At 39.0% G+C, this 24,264-nt stretch overlaps 1 protein-coding gene and 1 long non-coding RNA gene across 6 annotated transcripts in view; both read right to left on the bottom strand.

Annotated features, from left to right (window-relative positions):
- Nucleotides 1-24,264, bottom strand: part of LOC124282315 (receptor-type tyrosine-protein phosphatase T-like) — a 43,815-nt gene that overhangs the window by 6,826 nt on the left and 12,725 nt on the right. For 4 of the 5 annotated variants that reach the window (XM_046718277.1, XM_046718279.1, XM_046718280.1 and 1 more), the window contains 8 exons: nt 11,803-11,890; nt 11,518-11,627; nt 10,899-11,197; nt 10,491-10,578; nt 9,941-10,017; nt 8,971-9,007; nt 8,635-8,732; nt 8,090-8,215 (listed from right to left, as the gene is read on the bottom strand). In XM_046718277.1, coding sequence (XP_046574233.1) covers nt 8,090-8,215; nt 8,635-8,732; nt 8,971-9,007; nt 9,941-10,017; nt 10,491-10,578; nt 10,899-11,197; nt 11,518-11,627; nt 11,803-11,890 — 923 coding nt within the window. The remainder of the gene's footprint in view (nt 1-8,089; nt 8,216-8,634; nt 8,733-8,970; nt 9,008-9,940; nt 10,018-10,490; nt 10,579-10,898; nt 11,198-11,517; nt 11,628-11,802; nt 11,891-24,264) is intronic. The other variant, XM_046718278.1, reaches the window with a different exon arrangement.
- Nucleotides 13,336-15,144, bottom strand: LOC124282320. Its single transcript, XR_006900126.1, has 4 exons — nt 14,945-15,144; nt 14,050-14,107; nt 13,655-13,759; nt 13,336-13,348 (listed from the first exon to the last, which is right to left on the bottom strand). It is a non-coding gene; the product is annotated as an uncharacterized LOC124282320 (long non-coding RNA).

Here is a 24,264-nt window from a genome sequence, read left to right as displayed (position 1 = left end):
ATTCATGGGAGTTATATATATCCACCCAGAAGGTTGCCATATATACGACCACATGGAAGGAAATGGAATAGATCTTCTAGAGGAGAAATTGTTGCAGATCACATCTGATAATGGAGCAGATTGTCAGTTCATTCTCTGTGGTTATTTGCCAGAACGTCACAAGAACAAGATTAAAAACTCGATGATGATACTTCCTACATACCTGTAGCTCAAGACTATAATTCAGATGCATTTTGTTGCCCAAGACAATCCTCTGATATTGTTATGAATACTTATTGGAGATGACCTCTACAACTATGTAAGCAGTACAATATACATATTGCCATTGGACGTACTCGGGGAGATAAACCAGCATATTATATATTTATATATCATCAAGGATGTAGCTGTGTTGACTATTGTCTCATGTGAAGTACAGTAGAATACTTTTATAACGAACAGGGATATAACGAACTGACGACTATAGCGAACTGTTTTAAAAGTCCCGAATAAACCTTATATTATCATATAAAAAAGTGAATAGCGAACTACTGATATAACGAACTAATTTAAGTGGTCCCTTGGAGTTCGTTATAAAGGTATTTTGCTGTAATATTTTCCACAAGATGAATGATCTAGAAGTCTTATGTAGAACTGAATCAGACCATATGCCTGTTAAGTGTTCACTGATAGATATCTTACAACCGTTTCATTCAATGTGACAAATACAACAATGCAAATGACTGCAACTGTTCGATATAAACTCCCTGAAAGTGCAAAGTCTGGATTTATCCGTATGCTACGATCAACTTTAAACGATAGTATATTTGAAGAATTTGAAAGACTGTTTTTCAAGGACATAAATGCAGCAACATACAGGATGACTGACATCTGTACTTTCTTTGGGGGAAATATGTTTCAAGGAAATAGGAACAAGAATTTTCCAAAACAACAACCTCCATGGTTTGACAAAGACTGAGAAATACAAGTGCCTAAACAAATATAGGAAATACAAGTGTACAACAAATTTACACAAATATATTACGGCAAAATCAAATTTTACGGAACACTGAAAACACAGAAAGATGGAATATGAACAAAAGACAGCTGAAAATATCAACGAAGCGGTCAAGAGCAAAGATTGTAAAACATTCTGGAATACACTGAAATTGTCTTTGTCAAATGAGAAAAATACATATGATAATAATCCAAATGAATTCTATGAATACTTCAAATGCCTTTTAAGTCGTGATAAATCTGATAATTTGAATGACTTCGATCAGCAAGTCAACGATTTTCTTTTAAATCATAAATGTTATGATTGCTGTGAAAATATATAATCTTCCGAAATAACAAATCACTAAATTACAAAGGCTGTTGAACAACTCAAGAACAACAAAGCCCAAGGAGAAGATGGGATTCCTGCAGAGTTTCTTAAAGTGGACATTGTTAATATACTTCCCTATATGAACCTACTATTTAAAAATATTTTGAACTGTGGTATTTTCCCAGAAGCATGGAACATAAGACATGGAACATCGGTGGAATGATGATCACTATTATTATTGAACAACGATTAAGATCTTGGATGGAACCAAACGAACTTCTTGCAGAATCTCAATCTGGCTTTCGTGAAAAGTATTCGACTATTGACAATATATTTACTCTTCAAGCACTCTCTACCAAATACTTATCAAGATCGAAGCATCGTTTCTACTGCACATTTATAGACTTCAAAAAAGCCTTCGATTTTGTTCCAAGAAAAAACCTTTTGTACCTGTTATCGCTAAAAGGGAGCCATGGGAAAGTATACAATATCATCAATAATATGTATGACTCTGTGAAATCATGTATAAATATTAAAAATGAAAAGACACCATTATTTACAACAAACACAGGCGTTCGACAGGGATGTGTTTTGAGTCCCTTGTTATTTATTTTCTTCATCAATGAACTTGTGAGTGAAATGTATTCTACTTGTAACCATGGTATTTTCGTATCACCAGCTATTGAGGATCTGTTACTTCTTCTGGTTGCAGACGATGTTGTGACGTTTTCATATACTATAATAGATTTACAACGACAACCTGATTGTGTATCAACCTTTTGTAAGAAATGGGGACTTGAAGTGAATTTGCAAAAAACAAACATAATTGTGTTTAGAAATGGGGGCATAATCTCGAAAAATGAATCCTGGACATTTGAAGAAAAACCTGTAAAATGTACAACACATTGAGTTCTATTCTCGTCATCACTGAAATGGACCAAGAACTGCCAGAGTTTCTCCGCCCAAGCTGGAAAAGCCGTCATTCCCATCTATAGTCTCTTCAAGCAATACTCATCAATATCATTCGAGTCTGCCTGTCACATATTTGACAGCAAAATTAAACAATATTGCTCTATGCGCCTGAGATATGGGGAATCTAATATCAAGAACGTATAGAAAAGATACAAGCTAATTATTTTAAAAGATTTCTGAACGTTGGAAATTTGCATCAAATAAAGCAGTTCTGGGGGGAAATTGGACGATACCCATTATACATATGTACACAAGTAAAATCTGTCAAATACTGGATCAGCCTACTAAGAATGAACGAACGCAGATATCCTCACCAATCCTATTTAATGCTGAAAAACTTAGATGAAAAAGGAAAAGTAAGGAGTCTGCTATTTTCTTGTGGATTCTCACATGTATGGTTTTCCCAGGATGTCGGAAATGAAAATAGTTTTATTTATCAACTGAAACAACGACTTACTGATACATATGCTCAAACATGGCATGATGAAATCTCAAACTAAACATATCTAGCGCATTTCAAGACTTGGATACATCCCCTCTGCAGCCAGAATTCTACATAAAACATGTTGAAGATAAAAACCTCCGACGAGTACTTTAGAATATCTCTACACGATTTTAAAGTAAATATTGCAAGGAAGAGTAAAAATGTTGAAAATGTTAATATTATTTGTACAAATTGTAATGATTACAGCATCGAGGATGAATTTCATGTCTTGTTCGCTTGTTCAAAGTATTCAAGTTTACGAATGAAGTTGCCATTTACATATCAAGTTAAGAATATGTATACAATGACAAACCTGTTAAATTTCAAAAATGTAAATACCCTTAAATCCGTTGCAATATTCCTGAAACAAGTTATTCGTTTAAGATGTATGTATGTATGTATGTATGTATGTATGTATGTATGTATGTATGTATGTATGTATGTATGTATGTATGTATGTATGTATGTATGTATGTATGTATGTATGTATGTACGTATGTATGTATGTATGTATGTATGTATGTATGTATGTATGTATGTATACTTAAGATAACTGTACACTAGGTCATGTAGCCATTCTACTGAATAAAAAGATTGATTGATTGATGTATTTCAGTTAGGCCAGTCTGGTATGAGAGGGAAGTCCCACGCCTGGCGTTAGTGATAACTAACAGTGATAACTAAAGTGTTTATTTCACGACACCCCTATAACAGATGGATGGATATACAAAACAAATATCTTGATCTTGATTCATGACATTGTGATATTAGTCCATGTCATTGCAACATTTTAACTGAGGTATTGTGGCAAAGGAATGGGTGCACTCAAAGATAATCATTTGCAAATAGGTGTACAAAGCTGCAGGTTTGTGCAGATGTATGACCAGGAATAGGAAACATTCAGCCTGTTAGTGTGCCAAGTCGTTGTCACGGGTCAGGATAACCTTCCTGCACATCACCCCGTTGTTGTGTATGAATTGTTTCATTACAATGACCAAATTGCCTTCAATGTTTGTGGTAGGGTATAAATACCTATTTTGGGATCCCAATATCCCAAGAAGGATAAACACGTGTACATTGTGTCTTTTGTAACATATGCCTCATAGAAAGTGTTTCTTATGACTTGAGTGGGGCAAACGATATTATCACTGCTTTGAATAATATTATATATCAGTTATACGTTATAACATTGACTGTCAGTTTAATCTGGATGGGAAGACCAAAAAGATGACAAACTTAAACGTTTACAGACGATCATTTGTATGTGTGTAGTTTAACGCCGCACACAGCAGTCAGGTCGCGACTCGTGAGGATCGATTTACACATATGAGATCCGACGACATTCATAAATAACCATTTCAGGGAATCTTATTATCTCACCCCGGCAGTAAATATTTTTACTTTAAGGTCAGTTCTAACCCGGATCTTTAAAAGAGGGCAAGGATTGAGTGATGACAACCAAAACAATCATATTCAAGGCGTAATGGGATTCGACCCTAAGATTAGCTGTTCACAACCAATGGAACTAAGCCTCTACGACGTATTTCAGCCTTCAGACAAATGAATTTTGAACAAACGCATCTATGATATTCCTTTGCATTATGTAATTTGCAATTAAAGTACACACTACCCTATAACTAGACAACGTCATCACTTGAATCTATCATCAAATTACTGCTCACTGCTGACAGCATAAGACCGAGTATGAAAGAACAGAGATATTGTATGTAGTCCTCACTCTGTAGTGTACCCTTACCCTTTGTACAGAAAACGACCTGACTGTGTAGTTTATCCTTATCATGTGTACAGAGAACATCCTGACTGTATAGTTTATCCTTACCCTGTGTACAGAGAATGTCCTGACTGTGTAGTTTATCCTTACCCTGTGTACAGAGAACATCCTGACTGTGTAGTTTATACTTACTCTGCATACAGAGAACATCCTGATTGTGTAGTTTATCCTTACCCTGTGTACAGAGAACGACCTGACTGTGTAGTTTATCCTTACCCTGTGTACAGAGAACGTCCTGACTGTGTAGTTTATCCTTACCCTTTGTACAGAGAACATCCCATGACTGTGTAGTTTATCCTTACCCTTTGTACAGAGAACATCCTGACTGTGTAGTTTATCCTTACCCTGTGTACAGAGAACATCCTGACTGTGTAGTTTATCCTTACCCTGTGTACAGAGAACAACCTGACTGTGTAGTTTATCCTTACCCTGTGTACAGAGAACGTCCTGACTGTGTAGTTTATCCTTACCCTGTGTACAGAGAACGTCCTGACTGTGTAGTTTATCCTGACCCTGTGTACGGAGAACATCCTGACTGTGTAGTTTATCCTTACCCTTTGTACAGAGAACGTCCTGACTGTGTAGTTTATCCTTACCCTTTGTGCAGAGAACATCCTGACTGTGTAGTTTATCCTTACCCTTTGTACAGAGAACCTCCTGACTGCGTAGTTTATCCTTACCCTGTGCACGGAGAACTACCTGACTGTGTAGTTTATCCTTACCCTGTCCAGAGAACAGACTGTCCTCCTTACCCTGTGTAGAGAACATCCTGACTGTGTAGTTTATCCTTACCCTGTGTACAGAGAACGTCCTGACTGTGTAGTTTATCCTTACCCTGTGTACAGAGAACGTCCTGACTGTGTAGTTTATCCTTACCCTGTGTACAGAGAACGTCCTGACTGTGTAGTTCATCCTTACCCTGTGTACAGAGAACGACCTCACTGTGTAGTTTATCCTTACCCTTTGTACAGAGAACGACCTGACTGTGTAGTTTATCCTTACCCTGAGTACAGAGAACGTCCTGACAGTGTAGTTTATCCTTACCCTGTGTACAGAGAACGACCTGACTGTGCAGTTTATCCTTACCCTGTGTACAGAGAACGACCTGACTGTGTAGTTTATCCTTACCCTGTCTACAGAGAACGTCCTGACTGCAGTTTATCCTTACCCTGTGTACAGAGAACGACCTGACTGTGTAGTTTATCCTTTCCCTGTGTACAGAGAACGTCCTGACTGTGTAGTTTATCCTTACCCTGTGTACAGAGAACATCCTGACTGTGTAGTTTATCCTTACCCTGTGTACAGAGAACATCCTGACTGTGTAGTTTATCCTTACCCTGTGTACAGAGAACCTCCTGACTGTGTAGTTTATCCTTACCCTTTGTACAGAGAACATCCTGATTGTGTAGTTTATCCTTACCCTTTGTACAGAGAACATCCCAATTGTGTAGTTTATCCTTACCCTTTGTACAGAGAACGTCCTGACTGTGTAGTTTATCCTTACCCTGTGTACGGAGAACATCCTGACTGTGTAGTTTATCCTTACCCTTTGTAAAGAGAACAACCTGACTGTGTAGTTTATCTTTACCCTGTGTACAGAGAACGTCCTGACTGTGTAGTTTATCCTTAAACTGTGTACAGAGAACGTCCTGACTGTGTAGTTTATCCTGACCCTGTGTACGGAGAACATCCTGACTGTGTAGTTTATCCTTACCCTTTGTACAGAGAACCTCCTGACTGCGTAGTTTATCGTTACCCTTTGTGCAGAGAACAACCTGACTGTGTAGTTTATCCTTACCCTGTGCACGGAGAACTACCTGACTGTGTAGTTTATCCTTACCCTGTCCACAGAGAATGTCCTGACTGTGTAGTCTATCCTTACCCTGTGTACAGACAACGTCGTGACTGTGTAGTCTATCCTTACCCTGTGTACAGAGAACGTCCTGACTGTGTAGTTTATCCTTACCCTTTGTACAGAGAACGTCCTGACTGTGTAGTTTATCCTTACCCTTTGTACAGAGAGCGACCTGACTGTGTAGTTTATCCTTACCCTGTGTACAGAGAACGACCTCACTGTGTAGTTTATCCTTACCCTTTGTACAGAGAACGACCTGACTGTGTAGTTTATCCTTACCCTGAGTACAGAGAACGTCCTGACAGTGTAGTTTATCCTTACCCTGTGTACAGAGAACGACCTGACTGTGCAGTTTATCCTTACCCTGTGTACAGAGAACGACCTGACTGTGTAGTTTATCCTTACCCTTTGTACAGAGAACGTCCTGACTGCAGTTTATCCTTACCCTGTGTACAGAGAACGACCTGACTGTGTAGTTTATTCTTACCCTGTCTACAGAGAACGTCCTCCCTGTGTAGTTTATCCTTACCCTGTGTACAGAGAACGTCCTGATTGTGTAGTTTATTCTTACCCTGTGTACAGAGAACGTCCTGACTGAGTAGCTCATCTTACCCTGTGTACAGAGAACATGCTGACTGTAGTTTATCCTTACCCTGTGTACAGAGAACGACCTCACTGTGTAGTTTATCCTTACCCTGTGTACAGAGAACGTCCTGACTGTGTAGTTTATTCTTACCCTGTGTACTGAGAACGTCCTCACTGTGTAGTTTATCCTTACCCTGTGTACAGAGAACCTCCTGACTGTGTAGTTTATAATTACCCTGTCTACAGAGAACGTAATCGCTGTGTAGTTTATCCTTACCCTGTGTACAGAGAACGTCCTGACTGTGTAGTTTATTCTTACCCTGTGTACAGAGAACGTCCTGACTGGGTAGCTCATCTTACCCTGTGTACAGAGAACATGCTGACTGTAGTTTTTCCTAAACCCTGTGTACAGAGAACGTCCTGTCTGTGTAGTTTATCTTTACCCTGTCTACAGAGAACGTCCTGTCTGTGTAGTTTATCCTTACCCTGTGTACAGAGAACGTCCTGACTGTGTAGTTTATCCTTACCCTTTGTACAGAGAACGTCCTGACTGTGTAGTTTATCCTTACCCTTTGTACAGAGAACATCCTGACTGTGTAGTTTATCCTGACCCCTACTGTGTAGTTTATCCTGACCCTGTGCACGGAGAACTACCTGACTGTGTAGTTTATCCTTACCCTTTGTACAGAGAACAACCTGACTGTGTAGTTTATCCTTACCCTGTCTACAGAGAATGACCTGACTGTGTAGTTCATCCTTACCCTGTGTACAGAGAACATCCTGACTGTGTAGTTTATCTTACCCTGTGCACGGAGAACACCCTGACTGTGTAGTTTATCCTTACCCTGTGTACAGAGAACAACCTGACTGTGTAGTTTATCCTTACCCTGTCTACAGAGAACATCCTGACTGTTTAGTTTATCCTAACCCTTTGTACAGAGAACGTCCTGACTGTGTAGTTTATCCTTACCCTGTCTACAGAGAATGTCCTGACTGTGTAGTTCATCCTTACCCTGTGTACAAAGAACGTCCTGACTGTGTAGTTTATCTTACCCTGTCTACAGAGAACGTCCTTACTGTGTAGTTTATCCTTACCCTGTGTACAGAGAACGTCCTGACCGTGTAGTCCATCAGCTCCTCTTCGGCCACACACTGGACATGGACATCGTCATAGTCAGAGCCTCGCTGGCCGAAGTCAGGCCAATATTGCTCACACTTAGCCTAGAAAAACATAGATCAGTGTTTGTATCAAAGGACGTCTAAATGAGGCAAGAACTAAGTTTACTTAAAAGAATGAAAGGTTTCATTATACAGTGCAATGTTTTGTCTGACAAAGGGTTAAGTGTGTTTCCGCCAGACGCGTGTGTCATCACTGATTTGGGGGATCGAGTCATAATTTTCAACGCTATTTTCCGTTTTAAGCCCAAAGGAAACAATGGTAGGAAAATGGCTATTCTCTAAACCCTCAGCGTTGTCATATTGCAAGTAGAGGCCGACATGTGCAAATGTGATGTTTCAGTTTTACTTCATAAACACTACTGAAAATAAAGATTGAAGTTTCTTCGATGATTATTGCAGTATAATTACTGCAGAAATTTATTTAGACATTGTGATTTGCATTGTGTGGTTTATTATCTTACCTTTCCATTTTCAACAAAGTTTGTCAGCATAACTATTTTACTCGTCTCTATTTCCCATATCATTCTCCAGAAATCCCACATGACCTCACCGTACGGACCTGAAAGTACGCAGGCATTTTCCAGGTACATGATTGACGTCACGAACATAATGAAAACAGTCGGTGAGGACAATCACCAAGTGTATGGTAGCAGGAGAAGTGAAAGCGAAACCAGTGTTTAACAGGCGCACTTTATGTGACTGCTCATGAAATGTTAACAGATTCAATTAGATAAGCAGAAAATCTCGGGAAAGGAAATGTAACCGAAAGTACGGAAATAATCAGCACACATAGTTACCTTGCGTAGCTACAGATGCTCTCGGCCGGCCGTATCCCTGAAAATAACAAGATCGTGTTAGAGGCACCCGGTCATGTTGCTCTATTGTATGTAAGTCCAAGACTATTAACAGGCCCAGTTAACGCACACTGTGTACGCGTGGCTTAACACAGAGAACATTGTCAAACAGTCTCATGATCAAATTCATCGTTAACGAGTATTCAGGAATTGATAGGAAATTTGATGCTGGACGTAACCTTGAATACGAAACGAAACACATTTGGAACCAGATCATAAACATGAAACTAGTCAGCTAAATATCCCTTTTGGGTATCATACGAATCTAATCCAACAAGCGTCTATGGTTTGTTTGTCAGGTTTGTAAACTGTAAATCAGTTTATATGTTTGCGACATGTCACTTATATATTGTAGTTAGGATTTACCTATTCCCGAATAACGTCTTGTCCATTTGGTCAGATTTTGTGTGTTGAACTAAAGGGAATATCATTTGATAATACGATTGACATAATCTTTGCTCCAAAATATGACATCCTCACAAATTAGATGTCTCCAACGGACTGACTGAGTTTAGTCTTTTACGCCGCTTTTAGCAATATTCCAGCAATATCACGGCGGGGGACACCAGAAATGGGCTTCACACATTGTGCCCATGTGGGGAATCGAACCCGGGTCTTCGGCGTGACGAGCCAACGCTTTAATCACTAGGCTACCCCGCAGCCCCAAAATATCTCCAAAATATTACCAGTTGTAATTAAACTTTAGATACGTTACACAGTGAAAGTGAAGATATGTGATGGAATATATATCCAGAGTAACGAAACTGAAACGGGCAATGTAATAGCACCAAAATAATGAATTAATAAAAAGATATAAATCATGCGTTTTCATTAAATACTCATTATTGAATACTTTAAATGTCAAACTTCACAGAAAGATAAATGATGCTGCGATCTATATATGCAAACTTACATGTATATAGTTAGCGTTGATGTAGTCAGAACCAGGAATGTAGGGGATAGACTCCAGTTTGACTCGAGAGTGGTCGTCTGGAACAAAAATGGGAAGGAATTTAGATCCTAAAACATATCGCGATCGATTCCTTCAAAAAGTGAGAAATGCTTTTCACCCGTGGAACGTCCGGGTATATGTCTTCAGCAACATGTGCTGGTCGTAACATGATCCGGTGTCAGACTCAGTGATCTGGCTGTATGTGTGTCAGCGACTCCCACTCAGTGAACTGATGCTCATTATATCAATCGCTCATGTCTAGACTAGACTGGGTTATTTTAGAAACTGCGTCATACAGATGCAACCATGAGCGGGGATTTAGATGACAGAAAACAAACAAGGAAATGTATAAAATGCTCATTTCATAGTACTTTCGACAACAAGCAATTAAAAAACAAAATAAATGTTTACAAAATATGTTTTCAGGTATAATTCAGCATATTCTACGTGTGTACCTTTGAAATGATCAATCCACTTACATGGTAGTACAAAACTATGTTGTTATACTTACATGGTAGTATGTTTCGGTATCTGTTCTTAAAAGCATTTCCTGGCATTTCAGCTTCGTCACAAGAACCAAGTTTACCAAACGGAAGATCCTTGAAACAAAGTTGATGATAAGCGTGTATACACAAACATAAAGGAGAAGCATCACATCACCAAATAAAGGATCCGAACATATGTTATGTGATGCACTCTGTCTGGAACTGTTTCAGGGATGTTGAAAATAATACTGCTAACCAACCAACTATACGTCTTTAATCTTACATAATTTCACTTTGTCTTTGCAAAATACGTTGATCACTGGATTGTCTGGTCCAGACTCGATTATTTACAGACCGCCGCCATATAGCTGGAATATTGCTGAGTGCGGCGTAAAACTAAACTCACTCACTCACACACTTTGTAAAATACTCACAAAAAACTGTTTGGTTAAACCAGCATCGATTTTCATCTTCGCAACAAAGGAGCTGAGGTTCTGAACTGGAACCTCCGTTTTCCATATACATTCTGGATAAGACGAGTCAGCTGGGCAGTGTGTTCGAGGCTGCGAAACACCAGGTTTTGATGAGTTACTGGACGTGGGAGACCGCGAGCGAGAAACCTTTGTCCCCTGTCTGTCCTTCACTCTGGTGCCAGTAGAGACACTGTGCCCTTCCATGTCACCCATCAGGGACTGTACCTCATTTGTGACAGCAACAACAGGCTTGTGACATCCTGAAAGATGAAATGAAACTTGCAGGTTTATTTTTAGTCCAAACACAGGATGTCAGTGCAAAAGAACACACAACACAGTCTTGACCATCCTCAGAAACGGGATCCGTAAAGGAAAAAGCAGCTGTGAAAATTATATAAATGGATCACTGAGAATGAATAAAATGAAGAAGATTGTACTACTGGAATTATGAAAGACTGTCTCCTTCGCACCATTATTATTTAGTGAGCACTTTGATGTAACGCAATATACCTATTAGGATTTAACTGTTTACTCTTTCATTATTAGAAGCGGTGAGAACAACTATGCGTTTGTTGGTTACCCTTCGGACTATTTTCAAATGTTGGGTTGTCTATAGTTAACACGGTTGATCTCTTTGAAGAATAACGGAAGCATTGACCTCTCAGTTTGCCCGGACCATTCATATTTCTTCTGAAACAAAAGACATAAAAGTAAAAGAATGAGAAAATTGCACTTACAAAAACTTCATACAAATTATTCTAAATATAACGTGTTGTATTTCAGGAACGATAAATACGGAATGGACAAGTATCAAATGTCACTATGAAGATATGATCCTCAGAAATGACATCGTTGGTCAACTTACCGTCTCAGTACGAAGAAAGCCAGTATGAAAAGAATCCCAATCAGAAGACAAGGTATGACAATCCAGAGCATCTGTATCCAAGTTGATACTGATAACAGAAACCCAATTAGCATCCGTATATGTATCTGTTAACATCTCTTAACATTTTGTGACAGAAACCAAATACATAATTTCACACATGTAATTTTTTTCGAAAGTATCAAAATACATTTTTTACAATGATGCATATACATTACATGATTTTAGTATAATTATTGACATTAAAAATACATAATTATTATAATATCTACCATTACAGCCGCCTCGCTCCCAGCCTTCCGCACAGGTAAGACAATTTCCAGTTCTGTCACAGCTGCCGCACCTGGGGGGAACACCTGCTGCTGCAGTTGTCTCCGTAGTAGTTCTCCTCGCATCCCAGACATCCAGCATCAACCCTATCACACCTGGCACAATGTGTTGGACACCTGCTATCACACTGAGACCCCCACCAGCCGTCCTTACATCCGTGTGTACAGTTTCCAGAGTCACTGGAACAGTTGGTCTTCAGACAGTTGGAATTACAGGAGCGATGACACCGATGTCCATAGGTACCAACTTTACACCCGACTAGGCAAGTTCCATTAGTTATGTCACATGTACCATTGAGACACGTGTCGCAAGATTTGTCACATGTCTTTCCGTACCAGTTAACAGTGCATGAGGTACATGTGATGCTCTTTTGGTGACATCTTGAACACGTGTCTGGACACCGGGTGTCACAGCGTGGACCTCTGTAGCCAGGTTTGCATCCTGCACAACCATGTTGTTCACAGGACTCAGTAGCACAGTTGCCTGGGCATGATGTGTTACAGTGATATCCGCTGTAGCCGGCTGTACAATTGTAACAGGAACCACTACTTTGTGCACATGAGTTTGTGGCACAATGAGGTGGACATGGTGTCCTACAGTTAAACCCAGAGAAACCATTCTCACAGTCAGAACATGACCCATCAGTTCTGTTACACGACTGTGAAACACAGTTTCCTGAACATCTCATGTCACACTTGTCGCCATACCAGCCAGAAGTACATCCTTTGTCACAAGATCCAGTATCCCGTCTGCACGTTGCGTTTTCACAGTTTCCTTCACATGGAGAACCACACTGTAGCCCATGCCAGCCTTCTGTACATCCCCTTGTACATACACGTGTGTTGTTACATTCAGCATTAAGACATGTCTCTGGACAAGGCACGTCACATGTTCTTCCGAGATATCCCTCTTTACACTTGCAAGCACCTGAATTATCACAGATACAATTGTCATATGTCCCAGTACAATCACTTCCCCAGTAACAGTGTTTACATCCAGAATGGCAGGCCCCAGTCCACCTGCTACATGTAGATGTACATCCAATGCTGCAGGTTTCATTACAGTCACGACCCAACTTGCCGTCTGGACACACACATGAACTGTTGTAGGAGTCAGTGTCCTGTGATGTCAATGGCGGCAGCTTGTCACAGGATTCACACCTTCCCTCAACTGTTTTGTAGTAGCCCCTTTTTGCAACCTGCACAATCATGTCGGACAATAAGGAACGTGTTTGAAGGATCTCTTTCTGACATCAACATCTTGATAGATTATGCAGACTAATCATGTTCTTGTCAGTTGATACAGAGGAATATCACGTATATGGAAAAACTAGTCAACAATTGCACACACACATGGAAATCAAAAGAAAATCAACGCCTCATTCAAGTACTTTGAGGACGATATGTGGCTCAGTCAACCGCAGAATTAAGAAACGAGGTACACGTTATGGAATGATCTGCCTGAACTGGTATTACATGTCACGTCTTAGTCAGTGAAAACAAACCTTTTCCCGTACAAATGTCACACGTCTTCGCACACTCGTGAACGATTCCTGGCTGTGAACAATCAATCGTCTTGCAGGTGTCCCCTAAGTTGTCCACACAAGGTTCTAGATAATGCAATGTTTCAGTGTATACAGTTTTATGCCAATACATGTACAGTGACTTAGCATTATCATCTATAGCATCATCTGTTGCCCTTTGTGAATTGTTTTATTTACAATAACGAATGTTTGGCCAATAGACATAGGTTAAATTTTGAAAGTACGGTTTCATATACAAGTGACCTACAATTCAATTAGCATATTCTATATCACTGTAAATTATATTGGCTATATGCCACCAACTACCACTATACTACCAACGTGAAGCGGCTCAGATACAATTTAATTCGACGTACCCGACCCTGCTCTGTGCCTTGCAATGATCACAATCCAGCAGTAAACGATCACGCCAATCTGGAATTGGGAATGTACAAATACCTGACTGTAAACAATATCCCACTACAACGTATTAAAACTTTTCAAGCACGGACATGCACCCATGCTACCTACATCGTGAAATAGCTGTAAATATTCATATTCAAATATGCTCATTTTGATGACTGAAACTTGGGAGATCCACCCTGATGTGAACATTTCTACTGATATGGTACGATGGATTTGGTGACTGTGCAGCTATGGTCCTATTAATACAACCCCGGTATGACTATGCCACACATAACTTGTTTGGAATGTAATGGTGTAGGTTTCGCGAACTTCTGGAATAAATAACAGCAAAACAGCTTACCCCTCTCTAAAACAGCTTTCATTTAATACACATCAATCGCTTTGTGGAAGTGACAATTTTTTATGCAAGTATTATTTTCAATTTCTCTCACAGCCTTGTATCCTTTAAACGCATGAGACATGTGTGCATTTAAAATGTTAAATCCTTAAAATAGTGAAACAGAAAGACATTTCCATAAAAATATTTACATTTTCATTTTTTGCCAGTTTGTATGAACAAGTGTCAGAATGTAAACGGAGTCCTAACTTCACAGGTCTGGGAATTACAAGCAGAAGAACAGACTGATTGAATAAAATATCCTACCAAATTTGCCTGTGGCGTCATTTGCTAGTATGAGTAAGTAGAAGAAGCACGCGACACACCATGAATGCAAGCCACTGAAATACCTTCCCGTATCATACATCGCACGTAACACTGGTCGCGAAATCACTTGTTCCTTTGGTGATGGAGTGTATGATACATGATAAAGTTAAGATCAGTATATAGATGTTTAAGTCATGATTTACCTCCATGCTTCTCCTATTCCTCAGCCACGAAATATCCTGCCACATGTAGTCTTCCCTCTCTGGTGGACAGCTGTAATAAGGTTAGTCTAGAAACACACTGTATCCCACTACACTACACCACAGCCGTTAGAATGAATCATAATTTCCATTTCCCTGTTCACCTAGAATCGGAAATATAAGCACATCTGTACCCGGACATATTATGGGTTTTCCCAAACTATTTATAGCTGTGTGTGTTGTCATATCTTGTGACATATCGAGATACACATTACTAAGCAGGTTACAATGGAACAACGTGAACCCAATCTGATATACAGAAAACGTCCATGCTTCATGGGCTACTGACACGTGTGACGTTGAATATGATCATTACCATTCCTATTGACATGTGTTCTCTGTGTAGCGTTCTCGGTGGGAAGTGACAATGGGAGCATATAGCTGGAATATGATTAATTGCACAATCCTTCCGATCGGACTCTGGACCCGGGATTGTATACCCAACGTCATCTAATAAGGATTAAGTCATTAATATTAACAACAGCAATAATATAGAGAAGTATCAACACCGCAGCTCGGTTAGGATGGCAGACTGCCAATATATACTTCCTTACACTCACTAGTGTAAATATAGCCACTTACTTCAGGCAACTGTTCTAAACTACATTTGCAAAATATTCCCATACTGTTTAAAGGTACTGTTTACATGAACTGATGTATCGTAAACAAAATCCGTAACGTAAAAAAGATTATTGTCACGAGTTCAGAAAATGAAAAAAATCAGTGAAAATTGGCGAATTCTTAAAAAAACAATTACATGCACAATATTTGAACCTGATTTTCAGCAATCTGATGCGTGATCCTCGTGCAACCCATCTGCATAAGGTTTGCAGTTGGTTCCCAAAGTTAGTGGAGAAATCAATCTTCGATGTAACTATATGTGTGTGTGTGTGTGTATATATATATATATATATATATATATACATATATATATATACATAACACACACACATATACATATATATATATATATATATTTAAACATTTTCAAGGAAGTATACAATACAACGTTGATTAACAGATGGGATTATCATTTAGTAAATAATGTCATCCAAGTGACCAGACATATAATATGACCAGAAATTATTGAGAATTTTAGGAATATGTTTAATTAGATTTCTAGTATAAACAACCTTGACCAGCTATCAAGTGCTTGGTTTCATTCAAGAGAGACAACTCCGTTAATCCTTTTTCTTTAGTTTGTGAAGAGTTATCCCCCCTTTGTTTACTTACTAGCAGACGGCATTTTCATTGATCCTCAGTATGGATGATTAAGAGAAGAGGAAGTTGATTTTAGAGTATTATAACAAGGACATCAGATCAGCTAAACTGATTTCAAGTAGAACAGGCATCCCTTTGTCCACTGTTTATCGTGTTTTAAAAAATATTGCAAATGGATATGGCACTGAGCACCAGGGAGGCGCAGGTATGCCCAGAAAATTGACTGTCGGTGACAGGAGGCGGCTTGGTATTCTTGTTTCTAAAAACAAACGAAGGAGTTTAGAAAATTTAAGGCTGGATATGATTGATAGAGGAACTGTGGCTGTCTGTAAGGAGACAATCAGAACTGAGCTGCATGCAATGGGTTGGAAGAAAAGTCGAGGAATTCCATCACCGATCATGAAACTTGAACAAAAGGAGCAAAGGTTGAACTGGTGCTTACAGCATAGACATTTAACTGGGACAATGTGATTTTCTCAGATGAAAGTTCTGTGTGGCTGTTTCCTAATACACTGAAATTCTGGACCAAACAAACTGAAAAACCTTTGTATCAGCGCCCAAAGTACAGAACGTAATTTAACGTGTGGGGTGGCATATATCTGTGTTAGGGGCACCGCCCCTGTGGGAATATGAACAGTGAGCGGTACACAGATATTCTCGAGGGACATTTACTTCCATCTGCTCACGTGTTTTTTGGATTTTCCAGCAGGACAACGACGCAAAACATCGTTCAAAGCATTCACAGGCCTGGTTTCAGACCCAAAATATGACATTATTAGATTGACCAAGCTATAGCCCTGACCTAAATCCAATAGAAAATGTTTGGGGACTTATGAAGCGATGTGTCAATAAGAGAAATCTGAAAAATATTTCTGAAATGAAAGAAGAGGTGGTCCAATATTGGGACAGCATGGACCACGACTTTCTAACTTCTTTGATCAGTAGTATGCCCCGCCGCATTGAAGCCTGCATTGCTGCCCATGGTGACTTGACAAAATACTAACTGTTCACCTGTCTTTGAATCTGGAGTTATGTTCTGCTAATATTCACATTTAATACTTGAGTAATGAGTGAAAAAAATATAAATATTTACAATCTTTAAATTCTCAATAATTTCTGGTTGTACTGTATAAATGTCATAGCCGCAAGGTAATGAGCCTTTGGGTTGTCCCGACTCGGTCGTCATGACAATAGTAAATCTCGTATATTCAGACTGTCAGTATTAACAGCCATCAGGGTCCCGATCCATAAAGCGTTCGTAACATTACGACCTGTCGTAACTCTGTAGTATGTCATTGGCTTACGAATGTCGTAACACTACGAACGCTTTGTGGGTGGGGACCCATTATATCTACTTAAGCACTGCTTAATAATTAAGATAGATGGCAGTCCTTAAGTTTCATTCTGCAGTGTTAACACGTAAAAAGAACTGACGTGTTTTTGCATCTTTATTACATGCTTTATTACCGTAATGATATCACCTTTATTCATATATACAAAAGGTAAGCGCCGTGCCTGGCCCCAGACCCTCTACCCTATGAAAACACAGCCAGTCTGTATCCTACACTGAAAGAGAGACGCAGAAATGTAGTACGTTTGGTGAACCATTCCAGATCGTCCCAAGACGAAACTAGTCGTAGGTTTGTAATTATAGCGTGGACAAAGAGAAGAGATAGGACTGTTTAGGGGGAATTAGGACATTGGGGTCTGTACCTCTGTCCTTCCTATTATGTCTGACGTATATGGTTACGGTACAACTATTCAAGCTTTGCAGCGCAAGGAAACATTTCTACTTTCACTTTCGAGTATAGACTTGGCCCTTCAACAGGTGACAAATATTTACAAATGAGAGATATATAGACATTTGTTTAGGGAGCCCGATCTGTTGAAAGGCACTACAATGTCCCATATTTTCACCTTGCATCTTCATGTTTGTGTTTGGATAAGTTATATAAATGACAATTTCATATTATATGATAAACTCACCTATATTATGGATTCCACAACTCGTATCGAACGTTTGTTTTACGGCCCTAATTTTTATGTTGTACTTTTCAGACCCACTGCAATTCAAAGATTCAACTTATTTCAATTAATCAGTACTTTACGCTATGTACATAAATTCAATACACAATGCAAGGCAGAATTTATTAAAGTTGAATATGTGTTAAACATATGTCAATTATGTGAACTGTTCCGTTTCTTGCCCTGATGACTTCCTAAATGTAAGTTTTGTTTGTTAGTTCGTTTGTAGGTTTGAGGTTGCACTCAGCAATGTTCCAGCTATATGACGGCAGTGTGTATCGAGTATCAGACAATCCAGTGATTTACAGCATGAGCATCGATCAAACATCTGACTGAAATATTAACCATTAGCCATAAACTGTAAAGGAACCAGTTTTTACAGAAAATTGTTCAGGGAATCGAAACTTATAAATTTGGCCAAGAGGAACAGCATTTCAAAGAATGACCCTCGTTGATTTATCGGGTTTACAGCAATCAAGGCTTTAGTACAGAGTTTAAGAAGCACATTAGAGGCACCAGTACCCAACATGCAACTCTCCAATGTGTTATACCGCCTATTATCATGTTTGTTCACATGAACACTAATACTTCAAATCAACAAAATTAAATAATGAACTAAATCAATACAACTGTGAATAGACAGAGCTAGCCCCTTAGCACAACTATAATTACTATAGCTGGCTTACTTACATATCGGTGTATTTTCAGATGAACAATTGATTGGCCCGTGATGGTGCATGTGCAAGGACAGCGTTCACCTTTCGAGGACACCTGTTAGCAATGATACTGTATAACGATATATGAACACAAACGTATGCTATAGACAAAATCGGAAAAATGGACAAGACAAAACATCAAAGAAAATAATATAATTGATCACTAACAATCACTGATGAAAAGTATAAGCTGGGACATGCCGGCAGGGCACAACATGCTTACCCTTTTCCCGAACACCTGGTGTCAACACTTATTTTCAGTGATCAATCCATACATTTTTTATTATTTTAGCCTTTACATCAATGTAATGTTCTATTCTGCGGATGGCCAAGCTAAGACTAGAAGGGTAAATAGCATTACAAAACAAATGTGATTTTAGCGTGAAATTTATATTAATATTATAAAGTAAACAATATGTGCTAAGATCATAAACAGCTTCTGTAAGGATTATGTCTGATTTAATTTCCTATCAAATAAAATTATCTCGAAAGCCCTATGAGTGACGTACATTTGACATGATGAAATAAGGTGACAACGACTGTGACGACAGTGATTTGAGATCAGGCTGGATTTGACCATTATGATCTTATCATTTTGGAAAACCTTTGCTTTTGTTTTTAGTTCATGTAGTCTATGGCCGTTTGGTACAAAATAGAGTCTACAGCTTATACGTGGTATGGATTTATGAGAAGAGGAAATAGAATTTTCAGAAATATTTCAATTCAGTGTCACAGAGCACTTGATGAAACAGAAGCCGGAAAAGGAAGAATTGATACCATATTTACAGCCGCGAGGAATCACGTATGATAAACTGAAAATGAAGATACTAATTTGCTGTTAAAAACATTATCTATGGAGAAGTAGCTTAAGGGATAAACTGCACAATAACATAGTATCTGTTATTTTTAACTTCAACTGCATGAAACAAATCTCCATCTTCATCTGCACATGATGGCTGGGTAGCTTCACCTTGAATCATTTCACAATATGTGAGACTTGTGATATGTGGCTAATCAGAGCACGGGGAATAGAATACAGGTATATTGGGTTTGAACGGTTAGTGGTTTGGGGAACACGTGGGATAACTCAGTACAGACAGAGTTTTTCCCTTTTTAAATATGTTCTTCAAAGAAAAGGAAGAGCTAAAGTAGGAAAAATTGGAAATATCTGACGAAGAATCGGTAAAACATTGGGAAAACCCCAAAATTTAACGAAAATACGAAGGAGCGTGGCAGCAAGTCAAAACATTGATTACACAACAGTCTCGTTTCCTGTTGACTGGGTTCCGTCCTATTGTGCAACTTAGTAAAATAGCCAGTCCAGAATTTTGAGACCAATTCATTCAACTGGATACATAAATATTAATCAGTATTATTTGATACATCTAAGCACTTGTATATTGCAACACTATGCTCCTTATAATCCGTGCAAACATTTCGTGCAGCGTGCTCTGTCGTACAGCAAGTACTGACAAACAGAAACCTGGAAATCGTGGAAATCTCAAAACGAGGCTCAGCCGCTAGAAAAGTTTGGCGGTCTGGTACGGACTTGATATTATATCAGTCACATTATACGTTACAGAACTACACTGAATATGCGCCAAAAACACATAACAGCTGTTACCAGTTAGCCATATGCATTGTGAATCATTTTACGGCCTCATCAAACTGGGGTTGTCTGTGACGTCTTAGTTAAGGTCATGCTGCCTACACCTCGCCATAAATTATAGAAATACGATGTTATTAAAGTTTAAAATTAAAATTAATTTGTAAATACCATTTTCTTATGATACACGAAATTGGAATTCAGTGTAACCAAAGTTGTTTCGGATGTCTATTTTCACTTTCACACGAGAAATAGGCTAATGAGACTCATGTTTCGGTTTGCAACCACAAAAACATTAAATGCACGTGCATCATGACATCTTTGGCTTTGAAAACGATGGGTTTTCATTTGTCTGTCATCACAATTGTACAGCCGGTAAAAAAATGAAAACATGCCACGACTGACAGAAGCTCAACGCAACAACGCCATTGGCCAGCTCCAGACAGGCGACTCTCCGTATCCGGGTTTCTCCACCATGACAAGACTGTGGACCGCAGAAGACGTGACCTCTCCAGATTCCGTCGACCAAGACTTGTTCATACCGGTCCGTCACTTAATTGATAGACTCACCACGGTCACCTCTACAACAGCAGTACCAGGACTGTGAAGGATTTCAGCCCAGACAGCGATGAACCGTTTAGCTACGCGCCGGAGGTATTGTCCCGGAGACGACCAGTTGGAGGCGTCATTCTGACTGATCAGCATCGTCGGCTGCGACGTCAGTGGGGTCAAGGACACAGAGCATGGCCACCACAACGATGGAGACGTGTTTGGTTTAGTGACGAGTCACGATTTTTGCTGCTCCGTTCAGACGGTTAGACGTCGTGGGGAACTTTATGTTTTAAACTGCCAACAGGGAGGGTCAGGTTTGGTGGCGATAGGGTAATAGTGTGGGCCACCATACCTTTACCTTTAGAACAGATTTGGTACACGTCCAGGACAATTTAACGGCTCAACGTTACACAGATTAAACAGATGAGCTTCACCAAGACATTGGGTTGTTTCATTGTTTCATGATGAACCCCGGTCAGTGACAGTGACGTGTACCAAATCTGTACAGGATATTATGATCCGTTGAATTATTAATAATATAAATTTATAATACATAGAGCATACATCTGAAAACAACCTTGCGTTTCCTTTTTGTGTAGAGTATATTTTAGTTGGTGTTGTTGGGTAGGATAGCCTAATGAAGCGAAAAGATGACTAATTTGTGTTGTTTTAGTGCACACATGGGCCTGATGGAAACATATGATAAACAATTATGACTACTTATTTTCCACGAAATTACTGTTTCTGCCATTCTCAATTGAGATGCAGTATAATAGAGGTAATTACACAACCGAACTGAAACGTTACATAGTTGTCCCAGTCACACCTGATATGATCATAACGGTTGAATGTTTAGATATTTACTAGTGTATTGTAACTTAGGGTATTCCAGATCACCCTCACATAAAAAGTATCGGAGAGAAATGACACAGCATATAAAAGAGGGTATTACTAAGAGCATGTTTCTCATTTTACATAAACTGCTCCATAAATGTTTGTGACCAAAAATATATGATATATCAAAATAAAAATCGTATATATAAAGAGAGTAATGCCCTATATAGACGAAGGATTTCTGAAACATGAAATCAAGCTCGATTCAAGCGCATCAGGCGACACTTCATCTGTACCAGCCTATACGTGAGTTTTGCCTTGAATCAGTTCGCAATATGTGTTAATTCATTGACATATCAGAGTACAGTGAAGAAAATGCAGTGAGTTTAAAGTTATTGCATGATATTATTTGTGAACAGTTGCTATCAATGGTAAATATAAGCTTCTGAAATATTCATAACAGAGTCCAAACAATATTGATACTTGGCTCAACATAACAGCCACGTTGAAACCCGTATATGCCCAAATGTATCAATTCTATTTTACTACGAGAAGGGCCATGCAGTGCAAGGGAGATAACTGCACAAGATCCAATGATAATATTGAATATATAAGACGTGGCTGTAGTCATAATTTCCTGTCCTCCTCATGATACGGGTTGATGGTAGTTGTGTAATCGTCGAAGCTACAAAGAGTTGGTTTCATGTACACAAATATGTATGGGAGCCGGGACTCTAATAAGCGCCGGGTCTGGAAGTCCGTTGAAAAAGGAGGAAATACGATATATGGTGACATGTGAATGCTACATTTCTTTAGTCCCAAGGAAACAAAGCAGTCATGTACATTCCCTTTCAACACATTTTAAACATCAGCCGATATTGGTTGGTGGCTTCAGACACTTGTCATGAAGGGGTAGTTGAGTATACCACACTGTCCCTGGATGACCAAACGGATATGAACCTAACTGTACACAGTTGGTCAGCGTTCTTTCCATGAACCTATCAGGACCACCAGGAAACGGGTGTAAAAGGTGAACTGTATCACTCATGCACTGCTGGAAATATTACTTTCTCAACAAAATCATAACGTATTCAAGTTTTTTCGGGAACTGTTGAACTGAACAACCAAAATGAAGAGAAAGAAGTTTATTTTCTTGAATCATGCAAGCAAAATACACAATTCCATGTGATTAAGTGAACTAGATATCAAATCTATCGGCATGCCATCAGGAATATGTTCCATTAATCTAAAGGCGGGGTATGGGATGGGTGTATCCTGAATATACATAATATCAGTGGAAACATTCAGAATTCAGAATTATAATTATACCTTATGGATAGATCGTACATATATACATTGTTTGAAAGGTATTTGCAAATAAAATGACAAAACCAGTACGAAAATCATAAAAAAATCCCGAATACGACAGAGTCCATTGTACGATTCAGACCATGGCATGTGCATGTGTCGCGAATTACCATAAGAAAGTAATGACACCGGGTGTTCGGGAAACGGTAAACGTGTTCTGCCCAAAGGATGACACCTGTTACAAAACATGCGAGTGTGAGTGAGTGATTACTGATTACCGCCGTTTGGTAGATATTCTGCAGCGAACACAAAAACATAAACATGCCAGTCGGTTGCTCAGCTGGGAGAAAAACAAGGAATATGTAATCACAGATGTCAGAACGGAGAATCATCAACCATCATATTTGTCTTATTTGTCTCTCACTAATGCATCAAAGTTGCAAATCTTCTTGATAAAAGTTTTGAAAGATTTACTGAGGCCTTGGACGTTTGCTTGATTACTTCAAATGTTGTGGCACGGTTATTGGACATGCGCACCTGTTTAAAGTGAGTAAGTGATGCTACAGTTTCTGTTCTCTGTAACATGAAATAACTGAAGTATTTCTCACCTAAGGGAGATCTGTGGATGTATTTAGTAATATTTCAGCAACGTCATTTGTTAATGTTGAGAACTAAACACATGCCATTGTATCATAGATCTGTGCTTTTGAGACTATCATTACACATTAATAAAATAAGAACGTAGTTTAAGTTCACATATTTATTGTAAGCAGAAAAGCAATCGAAGGGATCACCACTGATGTGGAAGCTGCGATGGCTGAGTGGGTTAAATCGCTAAGTCTGTGTGCTAGCGATTAGATGCCCGACTCTGAGAGTGTGGGTTCGAATACCGGACTAGTAAAAGTACTAGAATGAGTACTTTACTAAGAAAGTCTAATCCCCAAAATAGCAAATGTTACATTTGACCACTGTCCGGATTGCAGTGTGTATTCAAAGAGATC

This window comes from Haliotis rubra, unplaced genomic scaffold (genome assembly GCF_003918875.1).
Source record: "Haliotis rubra isolate DU_JTF1 unplaced genomic scaffold, ASM391887v1 Scf298, whole genome shotgun sequence".
NCBI lineage: Eukaryota > Metazoa > Mollusca > Gastropoda > Lepetellida > Haliotidae > Haliotis > Haliotis rubra.
This window is presented reverse-complemented; position numbering and strand designations above follow the sequence as displayed.